Consider the following 24,635-nt stretch of genomic DNA (forward strand, 5'->3'; position numbering starts at 1 on the left):
CGGATGTATGCGTATGAAGCATCCGGATGGCGTTTCCACTCCCTACCAAATATGATGAGAGGAAGCCCAGTGGCCGGCAGGTGGAGAAGATGGAGCAAGATGGATTTTGGCCGAAATTATGCTAATCTTCTCACCGAAGAAACATTTAATCTCAATACAGTTTTCTGTGCTCAAAACTAAAATATGTTACGAACAGAGTGGACTAGGTTTAGTAGATTTGACCCTTTGCCAAAGTTTATTTAAAAAATGGCGTTGTTTAGAAGGAGTGCAAGGGCGAAGTGAGTTACGGAAATATGCAAACACATGCTAGAACACGCCAATAGGATCGCTCTTTGTGAGACCAATCGAAAGCGAGAGGGGCGGGATAAATCTATACGACGCTGTTTGCTGCCGGGGAAACTGAGTTTTGGGGTTGTGCAGAATTTTGCCGGGCGGGAACTCCCGCCATTTTTTCAACCCAGGTGTTAACCGCTTGCATATTTCTATTAAGTTGTTACAACCCTTTACTATTATTGTAACAACTTCAACTTTCAAGGACGGAAACTGCGAGTCAAAAAAACCGTTCCAGTAGAAGAGGCCTAGTCTTTGGAGAACGGAGTGTTGAGAGCGCGCCAGATCCCCTGACGGGAACCTCCGCTGTTGCCGCGAGTTCGAGAATCCTGTCAGCTCGCCTCTCCATCCTCCTTTAGGACTAGCTAGCATAAGTTTATCCGTATAGCCTACCCGAAGAGTCCTATCAGTTCACACTTTTAAACAGCTGTTTTTGACTAGTTCGTCTTGATAAACAATGACACAACTACCGGCGAACAGAACAAGGATGCGATTTGACTGCTAGCAAGAAGTGCTGTGTTATTGTTTTGCAGCGAGGATTTAGCCGAATAGCTAGCTAGCTTGCTACACGTTGAATGCTCCTGGAATATTTTGGGATACTTGACTACATGCTAAGGCCATATTGTCATATTTTGCGTAGTTTTGTACTAGGAGTTTTATTTTTTAAGACGTCATCGCTGCCGTTTCGTACTCAGGATGGCACCACTGCTGGGCCGGAAACCCTACCCGCTGATTAAGCCGCTAGCCGAGCCGCCAGGCCCAGAGGAGGAGGTCTATATCATCGAACACACCAAGGAGGCCTTCAGGAACAAAGAGTATCCTTTCACAATATGGCAAAGCCGACTCAGTTCGCCAGCTAGCTGACTATCAAAGCACAACCATTATGCACACTAATTGGGACTTCGCGTTTTGTCAGTGTTTTAACGTGTTATTCACCTTCTGATGTTTAATAACTAAATACTGTAGCTATGTTGAATTTGTTATGCTTCTTTTGGGACTATTGTCCCTGTCTTTGTCGTAATATGAGCACACAGTGTTATTTCGTAGCCAAAGTTGTGCTCTCTTTTTAAAACTAGCTAACTAGACAAACAGTAGCTAAGTTAACTACTACTACTTTTATTTGAGAATAGTACTATCCAGCTATCTATCGAGCTGATTTATGCCTAACTGGTTTGGGTAATTCGCAAGATTTGTTTAAGTTTGATGTGGCGCGTTTGTTAGCATAGCTAGCTAACTTTACAGAGTAGACGGAAGAGCAAGCGGCTAACTAAAGACAGAAAACGTCACAGATTACATCACGTCGGTTCTGACACTAGCTCATGATCAAATCGGTCTGATTTGACATGCAGATAAAATTGGCAAGTTTGACTTGTTGGAAATACACCGGTTGTTATGACATGTAAGAAAAAGCACACGTGTTTGTGCCATGAACCACTTTCCAATCAAGTGTAGCCGGTGCAGGCTGCCTGGCATGCCCGATTGATATTAAACATGTACCGTTATCGTTCAGGTTGCTCAACTGTGTAGTAACAATGCAGTTCAATGCATTGTTTTGAGGTCCCCTAGCCCTACTACCAATAGTTACAGAAGTATTTTGGTGCCCCACGTGAGTTCGAGATAATGTATTGCTCCTGGAGGCTGCATAACTCACTAGGCCATCATCACCACTTTTTGTCTCTCTAGTCTAAAGGTACAGTACAATAACCTTATTTGATAAGAAGCAAATTGAGCCATCTGTAAGCAAACCCTAATACTACTATCCCAGTGTACAACATCATCAACCCAAAACTTTGTGCTCTGCATTTTGTCAGTAAGTGTAATATAATGGGTGAAGTTTGTACGGCTTAACATCTAGCTAGCCTATAGCCATTGGGGTTATAGATGCCAAAGTCATAATGATATCGGGACATGACTTAACACATTGCTTAGCCTCTACAGACAGGAATACTGTTAGATTTTGTTTCAGCTGGAGCACAGTGTTTCTGGGTATTACCCTGCACTTTGGCTCTGTTATGAAAGGATCCCGAATATATGCATAGTGTGGGACGTCCCTCACACTCAGACTTTTAATTATTGAGATCAATTGCTGCTAACTGGGTCAAGTGACTAAGCGGATGTTCCTATCATCTATCCTAGTACTCATACTATGATAATTTGAAGGGAATATATGTTGTTATCCTGATGAAATGGCTACAGAGAATATGAGGCGCGCCTGCAGAGGTACGCCGAACGCATCTGGACATGCAAGAGTACCGGCAGCAACCAGCTCACACACAAGGAGGCCTGGGAGGAGGAGCAAGAAGTCACTGAACTGTGAGTAACAAGCACGTCTAGCTTGAGTGACATTACAACTGTCTCAAAATAAATATATATTGTCATTACATACAGAGGCTAATAAGATCTGTAGCACACACTGCTCACTGTCTCCCGTTGAAGGTCACATGATTCACAGCTGTGTTATTGGACCTTCCCCGTGCGACTCCTTCCTTTCTATTTGCAGGACGTATGGATTGAATCCAATGATGGGGAGAATGCCTTCATTTTATTTAATGAAAAGAGGGTGCAAAATAAGTGTGTGGCCTGGTCCAGAAACAACCCTTAGCACTTCACGCCCCCTAGGCACTTGTGTCCATCTGAAGGGATTGGATTAGGGAATGTTTTTAGACAAGGTCTAGGTTCTCTCGTTTGATAAGTTTCAGGACAGTGTTCCAGGTTGGCTGCTGTGGCATTGAGTGCTGCACTGTGGGAGGGAGTGAAAGTTGAGTTCCGTGTGTACACGAATGACCTCAGCGCAGTGCCACAGCCAGGCTGTGCTCCACCAGCACCCTCGGCGCAAGCCATGCAGGATCAGCAACCGTATTTAAAGATGTCTATTTATACTATGCAGGGAAGTCTGGGTTTGAATTTGCTTCCCCTGCTGGAGAAGTGGTTGTGCACACTGTGTACAGATAGGATAGGCATTGGTGGTCCCAGCATTCCGTTTCATTGAGGTGTTACCATTTGTATTCATTCCTCGGCTCGGACTGCTGCGTGCATGTTTATGAATTACGGAAAGCATTTGCAGGTGACTCGAACAGTGCAAATAGCAATAGCCATACTAGCCATACAAAGTCACCATCTGTCAAAATTAATTGCGTGAATGTGCACCAATGAACCCAAATCAGTTAGCATAAGAAGTCTGTTTATTGCTGTCATTTTCAATTGAGTGTTAGATAAATGTGATGTTTTACATGAGTGTTTTATCTCCAGGCTTCAGGAGGAATACCCACTATGGTTTGAGAAGCCCGTCCTGGAGATGGTTCATCACAACACGGTCTCCCTGGACAAGCTGGTGGACCAGGCCTGGGTGGAGATCCTCACCAAGTACGCCGTAGACGAAGAGTGTGACTTTCTGGTGAGGTTATTTATATTTTGGTTGAATGCTGTGAATGTTTGTTTTCGTGTGGTGAGATAGTACTCAATGAAGGTGAAAGAAATACTTTTAATGTACAATATATTGATAAATAAAATAAAAAGCGCCCAACTTTACACTTTTTTTGCACGTAATTGATCTGAAAAACCTTTTACCCCCCTTCCCCAATTCCTTTTGGGGTCTTTAGGTGGGGAAGGAAAAGAGTTTGCGGGTTAAGGTCGTGAAGATACATCCCCTTGAAGGGAACGCTGAGGGGGAGACGTCGGAGAAGAAGCTAGAGGGAGCCTGCGACTCTCCTTCCAGCGACAAGGAGAATGCCAGCCAGGAGAACCAGAAGAAGGAACAACAGCTGACCAGAGAGGAGATCCCCAGGGAGACCAGGGAAAGCAGGAGAGAGAGCCTCAGTGAGTACAACACGTTTGGGTCATGTTGTGCTAACAAATTATACTATTCGATTTTGGGTAACCTGCACCAAAATCCACAACATAGTAGGGGTGTAAATGTTTAAATGAAATTGGGAGCCTTAACGTTAAGACAAATCCCAAACAGCTTAAACAATGTCCCTACAACATTTTTATGACGGTGCACTTATCAAAAAACATATTTTTTTCTGTGTTATAGCCTTAACTAGACGATAGGCTATAAAGGCTTGGGGAACATTTTTTAAAGGTAGACTCAGCGATATGAAGTGAATGCAGAAAGGAAACAACATAGTTGGTCAACTTACGCAACAACTAAGAGCGTTGGCCGTACTTCTCTGCAAAGTACGGACTTTTTTTTTTTCTGGTGGTATCCAATTGGTAGTTAGTCGTGTCCCATCACTGCAACTCCCGTACGGACTCGGGAGAGGCAAAGGTCAAGAGCTGTGCGTCCTCCGAAACACGACCCAGCCAAGCCACACTGCTTCTTGACACAATGCCCTCTTAACCCAGAAGCCAGCTGCACCAGCGTGTCGGAGGAAACACCGTTCACCTGGAGACCGTGTCAGCGTACAGGTGCCCAGACAGCCACAGGAGTCGATAGAGCGCGATGGGATAAGGAAATCTCGGCCTGCCAAACACTCTCCTAACCCAGACAACGCTGGGCAATTGAGCTGCCTCATGGGTCTCCCAGTCACGGCCAGCTGTGACAGTCTGGAATCAAACCCGGGTCTGTAGTGACGCTTCAAGCACTGTGATGCAGTGCCTTAGACCACTGCGCCACTCGGGAGGTCCCCTCAAATTGATTTTAACCAACAATTGGTCCTCTAAAAAATACGTCCCTCAGTTGAATTTCAAAATCCTGACGTGGCCCTCGAGCCAAAAAGTTTGCCCACCACTGCATTAGGCCCTCCATGGAATGAGTTTGACATCCATGATTTATTTATGTCACATCCCTACAACACAGCACATGGAGCTTTGAGACATGTGGGCTAGTTCAGAGACAGCTGTTTTCACATATTAAGGAGATTTGATGTCTATTGGACAAACCTGGATTATTATTTTTTTATTCAAATGTACATGTAAAAATAGCATAGGATCCACACAGGCCTGATCTGTTGACATGTGTTAAAGTATACTGTGTGCTTGTTTGCCATTAGGTGATCGAGCACGGCGCTCCCCCAGGAAAACTCCCACCGCTATGAAGGAGGAGAAGAAGAGATGGGTGATGCCAAAGTTCCTGCCACACAAGTACGACGTGAAGCTGATCAGCGAGGACAAGGTTGGTGTCTTCTCCACAGTTTTAAAATGTCTATTGTTCACCTCCGACCATCAAGTCCCCGTTTTATGTAACTGGGTCGTGTTCATTGGTTACAAAATGGAACAAAATGGATTTAAACAGACAGAGGCTGCCTGAACTTGTTGAATAAGAGACACACTTTTGTTTTTCGTTACCAAATTGATTTAAAACATTTTCCATTGCATACTCTAATGAACACAACACTGGCGTCTGTTATGTAATTTATATAAATGTTTAAACCCTACACCAACAGGTCATCAGTGATGTCCCAGTGGACAGCCTCTTCCGGACTGAGCGCCCTCCAACCAAGGAGATCATGCGTTACTTCATCCGCCACTATGCCCTCCGGCTTGGGATGGGAGAGACGGCCCCCTGGGTGGTGGAGGATGAACTGGTGAAGAAGTTCAACCTGCCCAGCAAATTCAGCGACTTCCTCCTGGATCCACACAAGGTAAACCTGGATTTATATGGTGTTTTGTACTTTTTGTTTGTTTGTCCAACAACCTCCACATATACTCCTGTTGATGTAGGAGCTCTGGATTATGTGAGGAAGAATGAAAATGTAGATAGAATACAACAGTAAGACAAAACTGAAAAATATATTGCCTTTCAGAAAGTATTCATACCCCTTGAATTATTCCAAATTTTGTTCTTACAGCCTGAATTCAAAATAATAATACAAATCTCATCTGTCTACACACAATGCCCCATAATGACAGTGAAAACATGTTTTTTCAAAATGTTGCTAATTTATTGAAAATTAAATACAGAAATGTATATCTCATTTAAATTACTATTCACACCCCTGAGTCAATACTTTGTAGAAGCACCTTTGGCAGCGATTACAGCTGTGAGTCTTTCTGGGTAAGTCTATAAAACTATTTCACACCTGGATTGTGCAACATTTGCATTCTAATATAATATCTTCAAGCGCTGTCAAATTGGTTGTTGATCATTGCTATACAACTATTTCCAGGTCTTGCCATAGATTTTAAGTAGATTAAGTCAAAACTAACTCGGCCACTCAGGAACATTCCCTGTCTTCGTGGTAAGCAACTCCAGTATAGATTTGGCCTTAGGTGATTGTCCTCCTGAAAGGTGAATTCATCTCCCAGTGTCTGGTGGAAAGCAGACTGAACCAGATTTTCCTCTAGAATTTTGCGTGTGCTTAGGTCCATTCTGTCTTTTTAATTTTTTATTTATTTAAAGCATACACAACATGATGCAGCCTCTACTATGCTTGAAAATATGGAGAGTGGTACTCAGTAATGTGTTGTTGGATTTGCTCTAAACAGAACACTTTAGATTCAGGAGAAGAAGTGGATTGCTTTGCCACATTTTTTGCTATATTACTTCAGTGCCTTGTTGCAAACAGGATGCATGTTTTGGAATATTTGTATTTTGTACAGGCTTCCTTTTCACTCTGTCAATTAGGTTAGTATTGTGGAGTAACTACAATGTTCTTGATCCATCCTCAGTTCTCTCCCATCACAGCCATTCAACTCTGTAACTGTTTTAAAGTCCCCATTGTTTGGGCTTATGGTGAAATCCCTGACTGGTTTCCTTCCTCTTCGGCAACTGAGTTTGGAAAGATGCCTGTATCTTTGTAGTGACTGGACATATTGATACACCATCCAAAGTGTGATTTAATAACTTCACCATGCTCAAAGGGGTATTCCTTGAGGTTCTTACTTGTCTGCTTTTTCTTTTACCCATCTACCAATAGGTGCCCTTTGTGAGGATTTTGAGAAACTCCCTGGTCTTTGTGGTTTAATCTGTTTGAAATTCACTGCTCGACTGAGGGATCTTATAATTATCTGAATGTGTTGGGTACAGGGATGAGGTGGTCATTAAAAGATATCATCAACACCATTATTGCACACAGTGAGTCCATGCGACTTACGTCAAGCAGTGTGAATACTTTCTGAAGGCATTGTATGCATGTTTTTATGTAACATTTTGTTTTTAATTATCTGTCTAATAGTTTTTTTTTGCCTTCTAGTTTTTCGCAGAGAATCCAGTCTCAACCAAGCGCAGGAGCCTGAGCTCAACGGAGGGCAAACCCAGTAAGAAGCTGAAGACCTCGAACACCCCGGGAGGAGTGAATTCAGGGAACGAGAAAACTGATTCTCTTGGCATGCCCCTGAGCCCCACAATCTGGGGCCACATGCAGGTTTGTCAAATTTTATACATGCTGATGTAACCTGATTTGCAGATATTTTTAGCTGGCTTAGTGGTTTTATAAAGAATCTTAGTTCACGTGGAATATGACTGTTGGTAGATAAACATAGGGTTTGTTTTCCTTATTTGACCATTGGGAATTTAAATGTTCAATAGAATTTGCAGATTTAGTCTGTTGCATTGGATTGAATCAATAATGCATCCATTTATATTGTAGATGACAATGAATGGCTCGCCTCTGAAGGTAAAGAATTCTGGAACCCCCAAGAAAAGAGATGGTGGGGCCTCTGTCCTCTCCTCTCCAAAATCCAGCAAAAAACCCAGAGATAAGAAATCTGCTGCTGGCAAAAAGACCCCCGGCAAGAGCGGTCAGAAGATATCCTCCAAAAAGGATGAAAAAGGTGGAGGCGCCAAGAAGCCCAAGATGAAGCAGATGACCCTGTTGGACTTGGCCAAGAACCCTCTCTCCGCTGGAAGCCCCAAGAAGAGAGCCCGGAGCACTGGTCCAGGGACCCCCAAACTGGGCAAGCCCCTGCACCCTATGGCCCTGCACCTGCTGCGCTACTACAAGGAGCACAAGGGCAAGGAGGACAAGAGGAATGCCATGTCCTGTCTCATATCCAAGGCAGCCAAGGCCCTCTCGTCTGAGGACCGGGGCCGGCTGCCAGAGGAGCTCCAAGACCTGGTCCTGAAGCGCTGGGAGCTGCTGGAGCAGAAGAAGAAATGGGCGGCCATGAGTGAGGAGGAGAAGCAGGACGTGATGAGGAAGAGGCGTGAGGAGATCAGGGAGAAACTCCGGGAGAAGACCAAGGAGCGGCGGGAGAAGGAGCTGCAGGTGCGTCGTGAGCAGCAGCGCCGCTATGAGGACCTGGAGATTGAGGGCGGCAAGGCACTTCCTGTCTTCAAGCTGGTTGACATGCCAGAGGGCCTGCCCAACTCCCTGTTCGGAGACGTGGCCATGGTAGCGGACTTCCTCAACTGCTACGCGGGCCTGCTGATGCCCGATGACCAGTACCCGGTGACGGCAGTGGCCCTGATGGAGGCTCTGGCTGGGGAGGAAGCAGGTTTCCTATACCTGAACCGTGTGCTGGTGGTGCTGCTGCAGACCCTGCTGCAGGATGAGCTAGCTGAGGGCTACAGCGAGCTCGACATGCCCCTGTCGGAGATCCCCCTCACTCTCCACTCTGTCTCGGAGCTTGTGCGCCTGTGCCTGCGACCGTGTGACGCCCACGGTGATGACTCTGGCCAGGGCTCTGGGGGGGATGACTGGGGGCCCCTAGGGGGATTCGACCAGGTGGTAAGCGGCGAGTTCCTCGAGCAGCTGGAGGCGGTGGAGGTGTTTGAGCTGACGTCGACGGAGAAGGCCAGCCTGCTGGTAGCACTGTGTCACCGCATCCTAATGACCTACTCGGTGGAGGACCACGTGGACTCCATGCAGCAGCGCTCGGCCGAGCTGTGGAAGGAGAGGTTGGCCTCACTCAAGGAGGTCAACGACCGCAAGCGGGCTGAGAAGCAGCGGCGTAAGGAACAAGCCGAGGTCAAAGGCGAGGAGGCTGCAAGTAGCGACACCCCATCAGCCACCGCCGGCGACACGCCATCAGCCACCGCCAAGGTGGAGAAAAAGAAAGAGGGTAGCGCTAAGAAAGAGGTGAAGAAGGTGAAAGTAGAGCCGGTGGCCACGGAGCCGGTGGCCACGGAGTCGGAAGACATGATCAGTACGGTGAAGAGTAGGAGACTGATGTCCATCCAGGCCAAGAAGGAAAAGGAGGAGCAGGACAAACAGAACAAGGGTAAGGACAGCTGGGAGTATTGTAGGTCATTAGACTGGGCCATTTTTCCTGTTCAGGTCACGTGGTAAGGGAATACTCCTATCACTAGTTATAGAAACATGTAAACAGCAAACATATCGTCCCCCATGAATGATGCAGCGCTTCCCATGAGCCAATCAGTGTAATTTTGTAAATGCCAGATCGCTATGGCAAGACGCATCATTCTCTCACGTTTAGACAAAATCGGGCCGTTGGTGTTTGAGATCTCGTGGGTTAGCTAGACTCCTATCCCTGAGCATGTGTGCCAAATATCATCACTCGGAGTCAAACAGTTTAAGAGAGCTAAACGTGTCTCTTATATCGCCAGCGTGGTCGATATGAATGTTCTTGCATATGTTATGTCTTGACAGTGTTTGGAACATGTGTACCAAATATTGTTACAATATGAATGTCCTTTAACTGATTTATATGCATTTGTATCAGACAACATGAACGTTTATTGGTCATTAGTCTTGAAAATACTGCGGAGAGACCTTTGTCCATAGATGCCACATCAAGTTTCGTGTAGATCAGTTGGTGCCAGAAAAATAGCGTTGAAGTGTTTTTTGCAAATTCAAAATGGCGGAATTTCCATCATGACAGATCTTATGAGTGCCTGAGGCAATTATGTTCCTTGTGTAAGTCAAACAGGATGAGGGGCTTGACCTTTCAACGTTATCATTTTCAATCTCTTGTTACAGCGCCAACATCTGACCAATCAGTGTAATTTTGTAAATGCCATATCTCTATGGTAAGACTCATCATTCACACAAGTTTCATCAAAATGGGGCGAATATGGTCTGACGTCGCGTCTGACTAACGTACTAACAGACGGAGACAGATCCAAAGTCCTCCCCGATTTTTGTCATGGAGGACAATTAGAAAAGATGAGATGACTATGGTTGAATTTGAGCCAAACAATGCTGAGTCCGTGGTTGCATAGGTGATTTATATAATGGGAATGCTCTGTTACGTGCCTATTTAAAACAAAACTTATTTTTTTTGTCACCGGCTCAAATAATGCCGTTTCTCTCCCCTCAGAGCGCATGGAGAAGGAGGCGGAGGAGGAACGTGTCCGCAAGCAGAAGGCTGCAGCAGAGAGGGCCTTCCAAGACGGCATCGCCAAAGCCAAACGGGTGCTGAGGAGAATCCCACTGGGAACTGATCGAAACCATAACAGGTCAGCACGCACACTTCAACTTCAAAACCTGAACAACAGGTTCAGATGTTTCATTTACAGTGTACTCTTGATACATGCACATTACTTATATGGTTTAGTGCATGCATCCTCAACGGTCCCAAGACATTGGATATATTAGAAATCAACAACTATGTAAAATGTAAACTAATTTAATGTCGCTGTTGGTTTATATTACCTTCGGTAGTGACATTCCAGCTCTTTGTGTCTGTGTTAGGTACTGGCTGTTTTCTGATGTGGTGCCTGGCCTGTACATAGAGAAGGGCTGGGTGCACGAGAGCATTGACTATAGCTACACCCTCACCCTGGAAGAGGCTACAGCCGAGCCTGAAGACGAGGAGGCCACCAAAGAGGAGACTAACGGTGAGTTATTACACTGTCATCACATATGAGAGTCTGTAAACCATAAGCTGTACTATGTTTAGTGCCTCATGTCCCAGTAGCCTCTGTGTCAATACCACATTACACATACTTTTGTTACATGCACATATAGAGACGCCGCTAACGTTTGGTCATGGATATTTGTCAATGTGTATGAACCCTGACGTTAAGAGGCCTACGTACCTAATTTGATTTTCTTTCCCCAAATTTCCAAAGTGGAGGAAAATCAATCCTGGCGGAGTTTATGGGCCCTTATGGGAAATTTGTCAAGCATGTAAAAGACGCATACATACAAAGTGTAGTCTCTACTTATAACAGTGCCACCTATAGGCCAATCAGTGGCATTCTTTTTGACTAAGTTACTCGTGGTCCTGTATTTTGTGTGCTTAGAAACGTTAGCAATCTATGCTTTGAGTTATTTGACCATGTCCCCAAAAATGATTTGAATTCAGAGAATAACAATGTTTCACAGCTTTGCTGTGAACCCCTAAATATAATTGAGTCATATTATTAGTTGTAGTAGATGGTCTTGTAGTAGTTGCAGTGTTAAACCTGGGTCATATACATTAGGGCAACACTGTAGAAAAATAAGCTATTCCTATTGGTCAAGTTTGGTTTTGTGCCTACTGAACACGACCCTATTCTGTTGCTGGTCCTGCAGATGTTGAGGAATGTGGCAGTCTAGATGGTGCTCTGAGCGAGGGAGCCCACCAGGGGGCGCCAGCCGCCGTCTGCATAGAGACCACCACTCCCAACCAGGGACAGAACCTCTGGTAAGAAACTGACTGGCAGAGATGGTCATTGGTTGACTTGATAACTAAAAAGATTTTTGTCTTTCAATAACAATGTTGAGACGGTACTTACACCAGAGAGCAGATGATTATATTTGTTCTAGGACATACTATGTGATTAGACCTAGCTTGTGTTGTGTTGAAGGTTTGTGTGTGATGCTCCACGGGACCTCGATGACCTGGTGGAGAGCCTCCATGCACAGGGTGTGAGAGAAAGCGAGCTGAAGACCAAGCTGCAAGTCAGGTGAGGAGACATGAGTGTTACATCCTACATTCCCTCCACCAATTCACTCACCAATGACTGCTTTGTGAGCGACTCCACACTTTACATTTCTTTGCAAATAGCCCAGGGTTTTTCCTGGTTAGGTCACATGGTACAGGTATATGTGCGTGAGTTAGTGTGACTGACTGACTGGGTGTTGTATGCTGACAGGTACCAGGACATCCTCCACTCTATCAACCTAACCCGCAAGGGGAACCCGGGGCTGAGGAGCTGCGACGGCCACCAGGAGCTGCTCAAATACATGCGCAGCGACGTCATCGAGGTGGCCTCGCGCCTCCAGAAGGGAGGCCTGGGCTACATGGACGACAGCATGGATGAGTTCGAGAAGAAGGTAACTATTTATTCATACCATCAATTGACATGTTTGGAATCAGTACTTTATCCTGATCACTTATCTGGTCAGGTCGTATGGTCAGGAAACACTAATGGCCATACACATTATTTTGTTCAACCAACTTTTCAAGATCTTCCTCAATGCCTGTTTACCTGTATTTGACCTCGCACATTCAGCAAATATGACCTCTGAACTTTACCATTCCCCTCTGACCTTTCTCTTTGTGTGTGTTCAGGTGCGTGACCTGGAGAACTTGAAGGACTTTGGGGAGTGTGTCATCACTCTCCAGGCTTGTGTCATCAAGAAGTTCCTGCAGGGCTTCATGGCCCCCAAGCAGAAGAAGAAGAAGAAGCAGGAAGGGGAGGAGAGCAGGAAGACTGAGGAGGTGGATGAGGAGAAGAAGCTGGCAGAGGAGGCCAGGGTGAGTAATACCTATTTTAGACAGAACATGGTATGTTACCTGTCATTAAAAACAAGGCAACCAGCCTCTTATTTACTATTTTCTTGCAAGTATAACCCCTTTTATACATATCAGTGCGTAACTGGCAATTTGTATGGCGGGGGGGTTAAACCATGGGGCCTGTTTGCAATTCATATTATGAAGGTATTAAACAATATTGTTATTGAATTTACCCGCGTAAATTCTCACAGACCCATGTGGTTGCAGGGTCTGAAAATACAGGTTTCATGACTAGGTCTCGAGGTGGGTTGTAATGTAGCATGTTTTTATTTTTACCCCTTACCTCTTTCAGGTATAAGTAAAATATGGTATAAAGAGGATGGTATGGTAAAGTGTGATCTGTATATAAAAGGGGTATTCCTAACGACTAATCCAAAATTCGATGTTTCTTCATCCTGCTAATGGTTAAGGATAGGATTGAAGCCAGGGTAATCTGTTCCTTGATCTGGTTTTAAACAAGCTGTATTTGAGCTTAAGGAGGACTGTCTTTTCAAATCAAATAAATGTTTATTTAAAGTTCATTTTAAACAATTTGTTCTGTGAAAATCGATACAATAAAAGAGATTAAATAAATGAAGTCAATAATAGTCATTTGTCTGCTGTGCAGGTGGCGACGGCAGTAGAAAAGTGGAAGACGGCGATCCGCGAGGCTCAGACCTTTTCCCGAATGCACGTGCTGCTGGGCATGCTGGACGCCTGCATCAAGTGGGACATGTCGGCGGAGAACGCACGCTGCAAGGTGTGCCGCAGGAAAGGTGGGTGATTCTCAGTGTCCTGGAGCGGTCTGAAAACTGAAGGGGGAATTTTAAATGGTGTCAATGGAAAAATGGCATTCTAATTAGTAAGAAACAATTGATGATAGTATCTGAAGAAAGAAAAATATGAAGTATGTAGTGCTTTCATTAGGTGGCGGTAGAGCACCGTACACCAACGCCTCATTAAGAACACTTTTCACAGTTTTGAGTCATCTACACCCAGGTTTCCCAAACACGGTCCTGGGGTCCCCCTTGATGCAAGTTTTGTTTTTTGTCCTAACACTACACAACTGATTCAAATAATCTAAGCTTGATGAGGAGTTGGTTATTTGAATCAGCTGTGTAGTGTTAGGGCAAAAACCTAAACAGGCACCCAGGGTGGGCCCAGGGACAGAGGTTGGGAAACCCTGGTCTACACTACATCATTTGACTGTCATTTCCTGCCTGTTGGAGATGATCTGCCTGAGCAAAGTCCTGTGAAGACTTGGCGATTCACAAATCACCTTGCATCCAAACAACGACCCACTAAAGCAGGGGTGTCAAACAAGGCCCACAAGCCCATTTTCAATCCGGCCTGCGAGGTGGTTTGAGTAAAAAATGAATAAACATTTCAGGGGAAATACAATCGACATTGAAATTACTAGAATTAAATGGAGACTGTAGAAATAATGACCTGGGCCTCACATGTAGTGATCTAAGACACTGCATCGCAGTGCTAGCTGTGACGCTAGAGGTTCTGGGTTCGAGTCCAGGCTCTGTCGCAGCTGGGCTGAGACCGGGAGACCCATGGGGTGGCGCACAATTGTTCCAGCGTTTTCCGGGTTAGGGGAGGGTTTGGCCGGCAGGGATATCCTTGTCCCACTGCGCCCTTGTGACTCCTGTGGCGGGCCGGGCGCAGTGCACGTTGACGCGGTCGCCAGGTGTACGGTGTTTCCTCCGACACGTTGGTGCGTCTGGCTTCCGGGTTAAGTGGGCATTGTGTCACGAAGCAGTGCGGCTTGGCTGGGTTGTATTTCGGGGGACTTACGGCTTTCGACCTTCACCTCTCCGAGTCCGTACGGGAGTTGCAGTGATGAGAGGAGACTAACTACCAATTTGATACCACAAAAAAGGGGTTAAAATAAGTAAATAAAATAATGACCTAGATTTAGTCTCTTTAAAAAATATATATATATACACACACACACACACACACACACACACACACACACACAGTGGGGCAAAAAAGTATTTAGTCAGCCACCAATTGTGCAAGTTCTCCCACTTAAAAAGATGAGGCCTGTAATTTTCATCATAGGTACACTTCAACTATGACAGACAAAATGAGGGAAAAAATCCAGAAAATCACATTGTATGATTTTTAATGAATTTATTTGCAAATTATGGTGGAAAATAAGTATTTTTTTTGTATATATTTTTGTCGCATACATCCGATAGCTACAGTGAAATGTGTTTTACTCTGAAGCTTGCTACAGTCATCGAAATGTAAGTTAGACAGTCGGGTAGCATAGAAAAATCCAAAAGCGATGTATATAGGACAATATTTTTCACATTTTGGCCTTGGTGTCAGACCTCGCACAGGCAGAAAGACATGATTAACTAATATATGGAGTCTTTGAATGGCAGAAGAGAAGATATCTGCTAAGTGTTGAGCTTTGCTTTAGTTCATATATTACCTTTATTTAACCAGTTATCTTATTGGAACACATTCTCTCTTCCAATAACCTGTACTCTCTCCAGGGAGAGGGCTGATACCTCCTGTCCTTGTTCTGTGGGACATAGTTAGCTCCAGTCCCAGGCAGGGCAGGGGGGTGAGCCCAGAGCAGGGACAGGGTAATGTCACTACAGGTGAACTAGCAGTAGGATACTACAATATAAGGCCCTGTAAGTATTGATGTAATATAAGTACCAATTACTGTAAGTAGAAGTACAATACTCAAGGCCCTGTATAAAAATACACTACTCCCTCCTATTCATGTTGCTGATTTGACATTAGCAGAGTTGGTGTAGTGGAAACCTACCCAGTGATTTCAGGCTAGCCATGACTTGTAGCCTTATCTTGAGCTGCAAATATTTGGAAATGAGACTGATTTAAAATAGGTTATAAGTTGTTATGATGAATGCTTGTTTTGATAGAGCTAATGGGTGAGCTAATGAGTGAAACAAAAGTCACTCTGGGCCCCTTCTCCCTGTGGGTTTGACCACCTGTCTCATTGCAAGCTGAGCCCTAGCCAAATGACCCTGAATGTCTCAGGGCATCTTCTTGGTCCAATCCCATATCATCCCCTACTCCCTAGCCCTTTTTGTGTACCACTCAGATTTTCTTTGACACACCTGTCCTTGTCAAAATAGTTCCTCCACCTCTAACCAGTAACCACCTCTGGTCCTAACTTGTAGGTGTGAGTCCTGGGCTATGAGGGATGCAGCGTGGGTATTTTTTTGTTTGCTCAGTTGGCGCTTTTGCACACGCATTCCGTACAGAGGCTTCTCCTTATTTCATATGAATAACTTTAGCTGGTCTTAGTGACTTTATGTATACACATTTCATTGTCTTGAGTTAATGACTCTTTACTGAGTCTGTTTGTGATGATAATCTCCATCTTGTCTTCAGGTGAGGATGACAAGCTCATCCTGTGTGACGAGTGCAACAAGGCCTTCCACCTGTTCTGTCTGCGCCCCGCCCTCTACCGCATCCCCCAGGGGGAGTGGCTGTGCCCCGCCTGCCAGCCTGCCGTACAAAGACGCTGCTCCCGTGGAAGGTAGGGGGTCACACAATAATACACATCACTTCACTGGAGGATTAAAGACTTAGCTGTGTCTAAACTTTCTTGTTCCTCACCATACACGACAAGCAAGCCGTTTCAATCTGAAGATGGTACTGTACAGGCCACTTGGAAAATACTTGTTTTATTATTTTGACTCCACTGATGAGCCCCCCCCAAAATCATACAATTCTGTTTCTAGTTTCAGATGTTCTTCCAAACCTACAGCGTGTAAAGAAAGAAGCCGGTTGTACTGGTTGGGTGGTTGTTGGGTACCAATTGGATGAATTCTCTTTAACATAGAATGCTGGTGGCTACTTGTTGTTCCAGAAACTACAACGAGGACACTGAGGAAGAGGAGGGTGAAGAGGAAGAAGAGGAGTCTAAATCGGAGGACTCTGATGAAGATGACGAGGAGGATGCTGATTACAAGGCCGTGGGCCACAGCTGTGAGTATTATTGACCCTTGTGAGGAGCCTTATCATAACCCAATGTAACAGTACTAACGAGAGCAGGGTGGCCAACATGTGCAGGGGTTTTTCCCAACCTAGCTACAGTGCCTATCATAAGTATTCACCCCCTTGGTAATAAATAAATAAATAAAATTGTATTATTACATTTTAGTGGGAGTCTTGCCAAAAAACTGTGACTTGGCCACTAAAGAACATTCTGTCTTCTTGGTAAGAAACTCTGGTGTAGATTTGGCTTTGTTATAGGTTATTGTCCTGCTGAAAGGTGAATTTCTCTCCCAGTGTCTGGTGTAAAGCAGACTGAAGAAGGTTTTCCTCTAGGATTTTGCCTGGTCTTAGCTCCATCTCATTTATTTTTATCTGGAGAAACTCCCCAGTCTTTGCGGATGTCAAGTATACCCATACCATGTTGCAGCCACCACCATGCTTGACAATAAGGAAGCAGTTACTCAGTGACGTGTTTGATTTGTCCCAAACACGAGGCTTTTCATTTAGGCCAAACAGTGTATTCCTTTGCTGTGATAAAAGGATGCATTTGTATTATGTATATTTGTGTTCTTCTTTTCACTCTGTCATGTAGGTCATTATTGTGGAGTCACTACAATGTTGTTGTTCCATCTTCAGTTTTCTCCCATCACCTACTGCCTCATGGTGACATGCCTGAGCAGTTTCCTTCTTGTCCTTCAGTTCAGAAGGATGACTATATCTTTGTGTCTGGGTGGTTTAATACATCATCCACAGCATAATTATTAACTTGACCATGCTTAAAGAGATATTCAATGTCTGATTTGTTATTGTTACCCATTTACTTACCAATAACTGCCCATCTTTGACGCTTCTGAAAAACTCCCTGGTCTTTGTAGTTGAATCTGTGCTTGAAATTCAATACTTGATTCACACTCCTTGACTTCGTCCACATTTTGTTGTAACAGCCTGAATTTAAAATGGATAAAATTTAGATTTGTCAGTGGCCTACACACAATACCCTATGTCAGTGGAATGATGTTTTTAGACATTTTTACAAATGAAAAGCTGAAATGACTCGCGTCAATATGTATTCATCCCTTTTGTTATGGCAAGCCTAAATAAGTTCAGGAGTAAAATGTGGTTAATAAGTTGCTTGGACTCACTCTGTGTGCAATAAGTGTTTAACATGATTTTTGAATGAGTACCTTAATTTCTGTACCCCACACATACAATTATCTGTAAGGTCTCACCGTCGAGCAGTGAATTTCAACCACAAAGAACAGGTAGATTTTCCAACGCCTCGCAAAGAAGGGCACCTATTGGTAGGTGGGTAAAAACAAAAGTAGACATTGAATATCTTTTTGAGCGTAGAGAAGTTAGTAATTACACTTTGGATGTTGTATCAATACACACAATTACCACAAAGATACAGGTGTCCTTACTAACTCAGTTGCCGGAGAGGAAGGAATCTGCTCATGCCAATCAATGGTGACTTTAAAAGGCTTTAAAATGGCTGTGAGAGGAGAGAACTGAGGATGGATCAACATTGTAGTTACTCAACAATACTAACCTAATTGAGGGAAAATAAAAAATATTCAAAAAAATGCATCCTTTTGCAACAAGACATTAAAGTAATACTGCAAAAAATGTCAAAGCAATTAACTTTTTGTCCTGAATAGAATGTGTTATGTTTGTGGCAAATACAACACATTACTGAGTACCACTTCATATTTTTAAGCATATTGGTGGCTGCATCATGTTAAGGGTATGCTTTTAATCGTTTTTCAGGATAAAAAATAAATGGAATAGAGCTAGAGCTTCCACAATGTGGAATTAAAGAGGTATGAATACTTTCTGAAGGCACTGTATGTATGGGGTAGGGATAGAGGAAGGGGTGGTCATTCAGTAATCCTGTCAACCTCTATTATTTCAAACAGCGAGCCCATATAACTTATTTGTTAAGCCACATTTTACTCCTGAATTATTTTGGGCTTGCCTAAACAAAGGGGTTTATTGTTTTCATTATTTAATTTGTATTCGTTTGTGGAATTATTTTCACTTTGACATTACGGAGTATTTTATGTAGATCAATGACAAATTCACAATTAAATCTATTTCAATCCCTCCTTGTAACTCAAAAAAAATTGGAAAAAATCCAAGGCAGGGTGAATACTTCGCTATGACACCCACTGTGTATTTATTGAATTGGGTGTAAGTGCAGAGTTGACACAGAAGCCCATACATTCTGAAGTGAAAAACTTTTGACTAGGGGTCTAAGACTGAGTGGGAAGGGCCTGTTGTGGAGCAGTGGTTTTACATAAATACCGGGGCCCAGATTGTCTACTATCCTGACCAGCAGACCAGGGAAAACTCTGAACAGCTCGAACAATGGACACGTTTCCATTTCACGTGTGCAGAGAGAGATGGGAATGACAGGAATGTGGTGCAGTATTCTGAGCCCATTCTCTCCCCTCTTGATTGTCTGAGTGTTGTCGTCGTCCCCTACCCCCTTTTGATCTGGCGGGCTTTTCACCCCCGGCTTGGCTTGACAGTATGTGGCAGAGTGATCCTCTGAGTTTAGGCATGCACGTAAGGTAACCACACACAACTGGGTTTGGAAGACGGGTGGTTATAGTGCTGCAATAACATTGCGAACCAAACTGAGAGGATACGGCCTTGTGCATTTTGAGGTCTCTTGACTAGGCACAGCTCCCTCTAAGTTGGGCTCGTTGATGAGCCTATTAGACCAGAGGAGATCTGTTTTTAGGATGTCTGTTGAAAGATTTATTTTATTTTTTGTCCGGTCCTCTGGCAGTCTCTATGGGGGTACCACAGGGTTCAATTCTCGGGCCGACTCTTTTCTCTGTATACATCAATGATGTTGCTCTTGCTGCGGGCGATTCCCTGATCCACCTCTACGCAGACGACACCATTCTGTATACTTCCGGCCCTTCCCTGGACACTGTGCTATCTAACCTCCAAACGAGCTTCAATGCCATACAACACTCCTTCCGTGGCCTCCAACTGCTCTTAAACGCTAGTAAAACCAAATGCATGCTTTTCAACCGTTCGATGCCTGCACCCGCACGCCCGACTAGCATCACCACCCTGGACGGTTCCGACCTAGAATATGTGGACATCTATAAGTACCTAGGTGTCTGGCTAGACTGCAAACTCTCCTTCCAGACTCATATCAAACATCTCCAATCCAAAATCAAATCTAGAGTCGGCTTTCTATTCCGGAACAAAGCCTCCTTCACTCACGCCGCCAAACTTACCCTAGTAAAACTGACTATCCTACCGATCCTCGACTTCGGCGATGTCATCTACAAAATAGCCTCCAATACTCTACTCAGCAAACTGGATGCAGTTTATCACAGTGCCATCCGTTTTGTTACTAAAGCACCTTATACGACCCACCACTGCGACCTGTATGCCTTAGTCGGCTGGCCCTCGCTACATGTTCGTCGTCAGACCCACTGGCTCCAGGTCATCTACAAGGCTATGCTAGGCAAAGTGCCGCATTATCTCAGTTCACTGGTCACGATGGCTACACCCACGCGCTCCAGCAGGTGTATCTCACTGATCATCCCTAAAGCCAAAACCTCATTTGGACGCCTTTCCTTCCAGTTCTCTGCTGCCTGCGACTGGAACGAATTGCAAAAATCTCTGAAGTTGGAGACTTTTATCTCCCTCAACAACTTTAAAAATCTGCTATCCGAGCAGCTAACCGATCGCTGCAGCTGTACATAGTCCATCTGTAAACTACCCACCCAATTTACCTACCTCACCCCCATACTGCTTTTATTTATTTTACTTTTCTGCACTTTTGCACACCTGTATCTCTTCTTGCACATGATCATCTGATGATTTATCACTCCAGTGTTAATCTGCTAAATTGTAATTATTCGATTTATTGCCTACATCATGCCTTTTGCACACATTGTATATAGATTATCTTTTTTCTACCATGTTATTGACTTGTCTATTGTTTACTCCATGTGTAACTCTGTGTTGTTGTCTGTTCACACTGCTATGCTTTATCTTGGCCAGGTCGCAGTTGCAAATGAGAACTTGTTCTCAACTAGCCTACCTGGTTAAATAAAGGTGAAATAAAAAAAATAAAAAATCTGAATTATGTTTGACCATTTAACTTGTGATTTATATCTTGATCCCTATTCTCACAGTTCATACAGGTACAACAAATGTGGCTGACTGAAATGTTTTCCTGCTGGTGTGGTTATTTAACTAGACTCTTCTTCCCAGTGAGATCAAGGAAGAAGACCAAGTACTCTAAAGCATCGAAGGCATCCAGTAAGGGTGGATCTAAGAAGCACTCTCCCCCCAGTAAACCCAGGAAACAGAGGGCTGCCCAAAGCAGCCCTGCAGACCTCGATGAGCTGGTGAGAACACACCCTATGGCTCATGGTTATGAAGACTTTGGTCTGGTGACTCTGACGCACTGGTGCAAGCCAGCTTCTATGCAGATAATTTGACCCCTTCCCAACACTATGGTGTGTTTGGTTTGCTGCAGGTGCATCAGAGCTCAAAGACTGGTGTGCGTCGGCAGACCCTGGAGCTGGATAGGTGCGAGGAGATCCTGCAGAAACTGGTCAAATTCCGTTACAGCTGGCCGTTCAGGTGAGACTGATGCACTACTAGTATGTTAGACTGGCATGCAGTGAAACATTTGTGAAGCTGGGAAATGCCTCCTGAAAGTGTTTAAACTATGGCTTGACTGGTACAACTAACTTTGGACTTATACTCCTATCTCAATGTAACAACATACATTAACTATATAGATATTAGACAGTTGATTTTAGATTTTCAATGTAGGTGTCCATGTGAATTCCATGGCAATGGTAACAAGCTAACTAGATCTGAGATGGTAGACCTGACCCCTAACCTCCCCGTCCTCTCTCCAGAGAGCCGGTGTCAGTAGAGGAGGCGGAGGACTACTTTGACATCATCTCCAGCCCCATGGACTTCCAGACTATGCAGGCCAAGTTCAGCGAGGGCCAGTATCGGCACGCCCAGGACTTTCTGGAGGACGTCAAGCTGGTGTTCTCCAACGCCGAGGAGTACAACCAGCCGGGCAGCTCGGTGCTCTCCTGCATGGCCAAGACGGAGCAGAGCTTCACCGAGCTGCTCCACAAGCTGCTGCCCGGCCTCAGCTACCTGCGCCGCCGCCAGCGCAAGAGAGTCAGTCGGACCCCACAGGTCTCAGAGGATGAGGAAGAGGAGACGCCGAAGGTTCGGAAGATGCCGAATGGGAAAGGCAAGGTGGGTCGGCCCAGGAAAGCAGTGGTGGAGCAAAGGAGGAGAGAGGAGGAGGAGAGCGAGGAAGAGCGAAGCGCGAAGAGGAAGAGCAAGCGGGCAACAGCCTCTTCCTGCCGGAGGGACTACCGGGAGCAGGAGAGCGATGGCGAGGAGTGCGACAACCGGAGAACTCTGCAGCGGGGGGCTGATTGCAGGGATAGTGACGAGAACAGGGGCGGCCACCGACATTCCAAGCGGCAAAAACGCTCATAATGAAGTCCAGGGTGTTTTTTCTGTTTTGTCTTTTGAAATTTCTGCCCCTAAATGAAGCAGAACCCACCTCTCAATTCTGAGGAAATGGGGCTCAACTTCTCAGATGGAGTTTTTTGTGATTTTGGTTTTGTTAATATTTTTTAGTAAAAAAAGAAACTGATTTATATTTGTAATGCGATTTAATATTTGACATTTTTCAAACCGAGAAATTTACATTTAAGAAGAGAGGATTTGTCAGAGCTTAGAGACCCCCCAAATCCTCCCAGGTTTATAGTTGCGTCTTGGGCTGTGATAGATGGGCTGGTAACCGTTGTCCAGGATAGAACTAATCGATGTACAGTCACCATTCTCTGGTTTTGCATTTTTTGGCGTGACTTAACGCTGGCCTTTGGGCAACCCAGCCGTGTGAGGCCACCAAAGTCCTTGGCGTATACGTCTAAATTCTTTCTTCAGACCGCACACACACTGCCTAGCCATCACTCTGCCTAAGCATTGAACCAGATTATCTAGGTTTTTACATATGCAATTCATTTTCCAGTGTTATTGACAATGAAAAGACCTATTGTAAAAACAGCAGTACGCTTTAGTCCCCTCTTTCTCCAGATGGCTCTGTTCTGGATACAGAAACACATGTTTATCTGCAGTCTCTCATTCCTGGTCCACCGCGGTACCCAAACTTTCACCTCCATAATGTCCTCAGGTTGAGTGGTTGATTCTCCTTCAACTCAGCCCTGTAGTTCTCTCCCTGTAAAACTATGCCTGCCTTTATTTTCACGTGTCTACTGTCTCATTTAACATTATAGGCTTTTATGATTTGAAACCAGTGTTTAAACCACATACAAGGATAACCATGGTCTAAATGCATGGAAACGTGCTTGTTGATTTTAAATGTGATTTTCACGTTCAGTGTTTGTTTTGTTGCACATCTGGCAGAATTTTATTCGAAGGTAGTGTATGAGAAATACTTGTGAGCTGTAACCACTTCCTCCTTCACAAAGATTTGTCAGCGGTCATCTTTATGCCATGCCACCCATACACGGTCTGGTTAGGGTCTAGTCCGGGGTAGGCGATTTGTGTGGAGGAGGGTTCGTGAACCATGGGACGTGTTGTTAGGTTCACATTCTTCAGCAGCAGGTTATTGCCTATGCTTCAAATTCCTTTGTCTGTTTCCATTCATTAGCACCAGGTGGCACTATACTCCTGCATGTTTAACCAGCATAGTGCAAGCCATGGTCTCATGAGAACCTCTTGTCTTGTTCGTATCCCTTTCCTAAACAACCTCATGCACATTCTACTATCACTAGAGTGTGTACCATGCTGTGTGTGTACCATACTGACACCTTGGAAAGTGGCTAAGATCCTTATAGTAATTCTCAGAAGGGGTGTTGGGGTATCTATGTACAGGTCGCAGGTTAGGTAGTGATCTACAATGCAGATTTCTTGACTGCCCTGTTCTTTATATGCAGTTATGTGCTGTTCTATGCAGTACGTTGTGTTGGAAAACCTAGTCATTGAATCCTCAATCCTACGATCTGATTTAATTTTGGTTCTTATAATTTGGGTAGTTTTTAAAAAGCGCTTTGAGGATTTTGTTTGTACTTCTCAACTACTGTATCTGAGATGATTGGGATTTCATTGTTGCCTGTTCAATTACATTGAATATATAGATGTAAGTGCAAATCTAAATGACTGCAAAAGTGACTGCCCTCAGTAGAATACCCGTCTGTTGTAAATGCTTTCTTTCTGGAGGAACTAAAGTATTTTACACCTTTTTTTCTTTTTCTTTTAAAAATATATTAATAGTCTCAGCTGAGGTCGGGATTGGTTGGACAGGTGTGGGGCTCACATGTAAAGAATTCCCAATAAAGGATATGGGAGTTTAGATCTCCCCCCCTTTTTTCTCTTTTTTTTGTTTTGAGGTAAATATTATTCCCCCAGCCATCACTGCCAATGGTACACCTTCTGATCCATCATTGCCTGTGGGGAGGAGTTAGCCAGGCTGACGTATGTTTTCTTTACTTTTTAATAAAACATCATACAATGGTATCGCTTTTCTAGTGTCTTGCTTATTTCTGTCTTTATACTTTGGTTGGTTAACCTTCCTTGGTTGAATGCACTGATTCTAAGTTGTCTGCTTAATGACTGAAATGTAAATGTTGATAAAGGTCCTATGCATTGTGAAAGATGGTTACAACCCAGTACATCTATGCTTAGTTTGAAGATAACTTGCAGAATTAAAACTGCTTTTAGTC

General features: G+C 44.3%; 1 protein-coding gene across 1 annotated transcript; it reads left to right on the forward strand.

The window, feature by feature from the left end:
* Positions 1–24,429, forward strand: LOC129822058 (tyrosine-protein kinase BAZ1B-like). The gene is made up of 20 exons (XM_055879935.1): positions 1–1,145; positions 2,527–2,643; positions 3,580–3,724; positions 3,930–4,146; positions 5,322–5,443; positions 5,715–5,912; positions 7,464–7,634; positions 7,860–9,432; positions 10,492–10,630; positions 10,866–11,011; positions 11,691–11,802; positions 11,966–12,064; positions 12,254–12,434; positions 12,673–12,858; positions 13,505–13,652; positions 16,264–16,411; positions 16,745–16,863; positions 21,118–21,254; positions 21,386–21,492; positions 21,777–24,429. The coding sequence occupies exons 1-20, from the start codon at positions 1,027–1,029 to the stop codon at positions 22,381–22,383; spliced, it is 4,791 nt and encodes a 1,596-aa protein (XP_055735910.1). The 5' UTR covers positions 1–1,026; the 3' UTR covers positions 22,384–24,429.
* The last annotated feature ends 206 nt before the right edge of the window (positions 24,430–24,635 follow it).

Source organism: Salvelinus fontinalis, chromosome 24 (assembly GCF_029448725.1).
Source record: "Salvelinus fontinalis isolate EN_2023a chromosome 24, ASM2944872v1, whole genome shotgun sequence".
Classification (NCBI taxonomy): Eukaryota; Metazoa; Chordata; class Actinopteri; order Salmoniformes; family Salmonidae; genus Salvelinus; species Salvelinus fontinalis.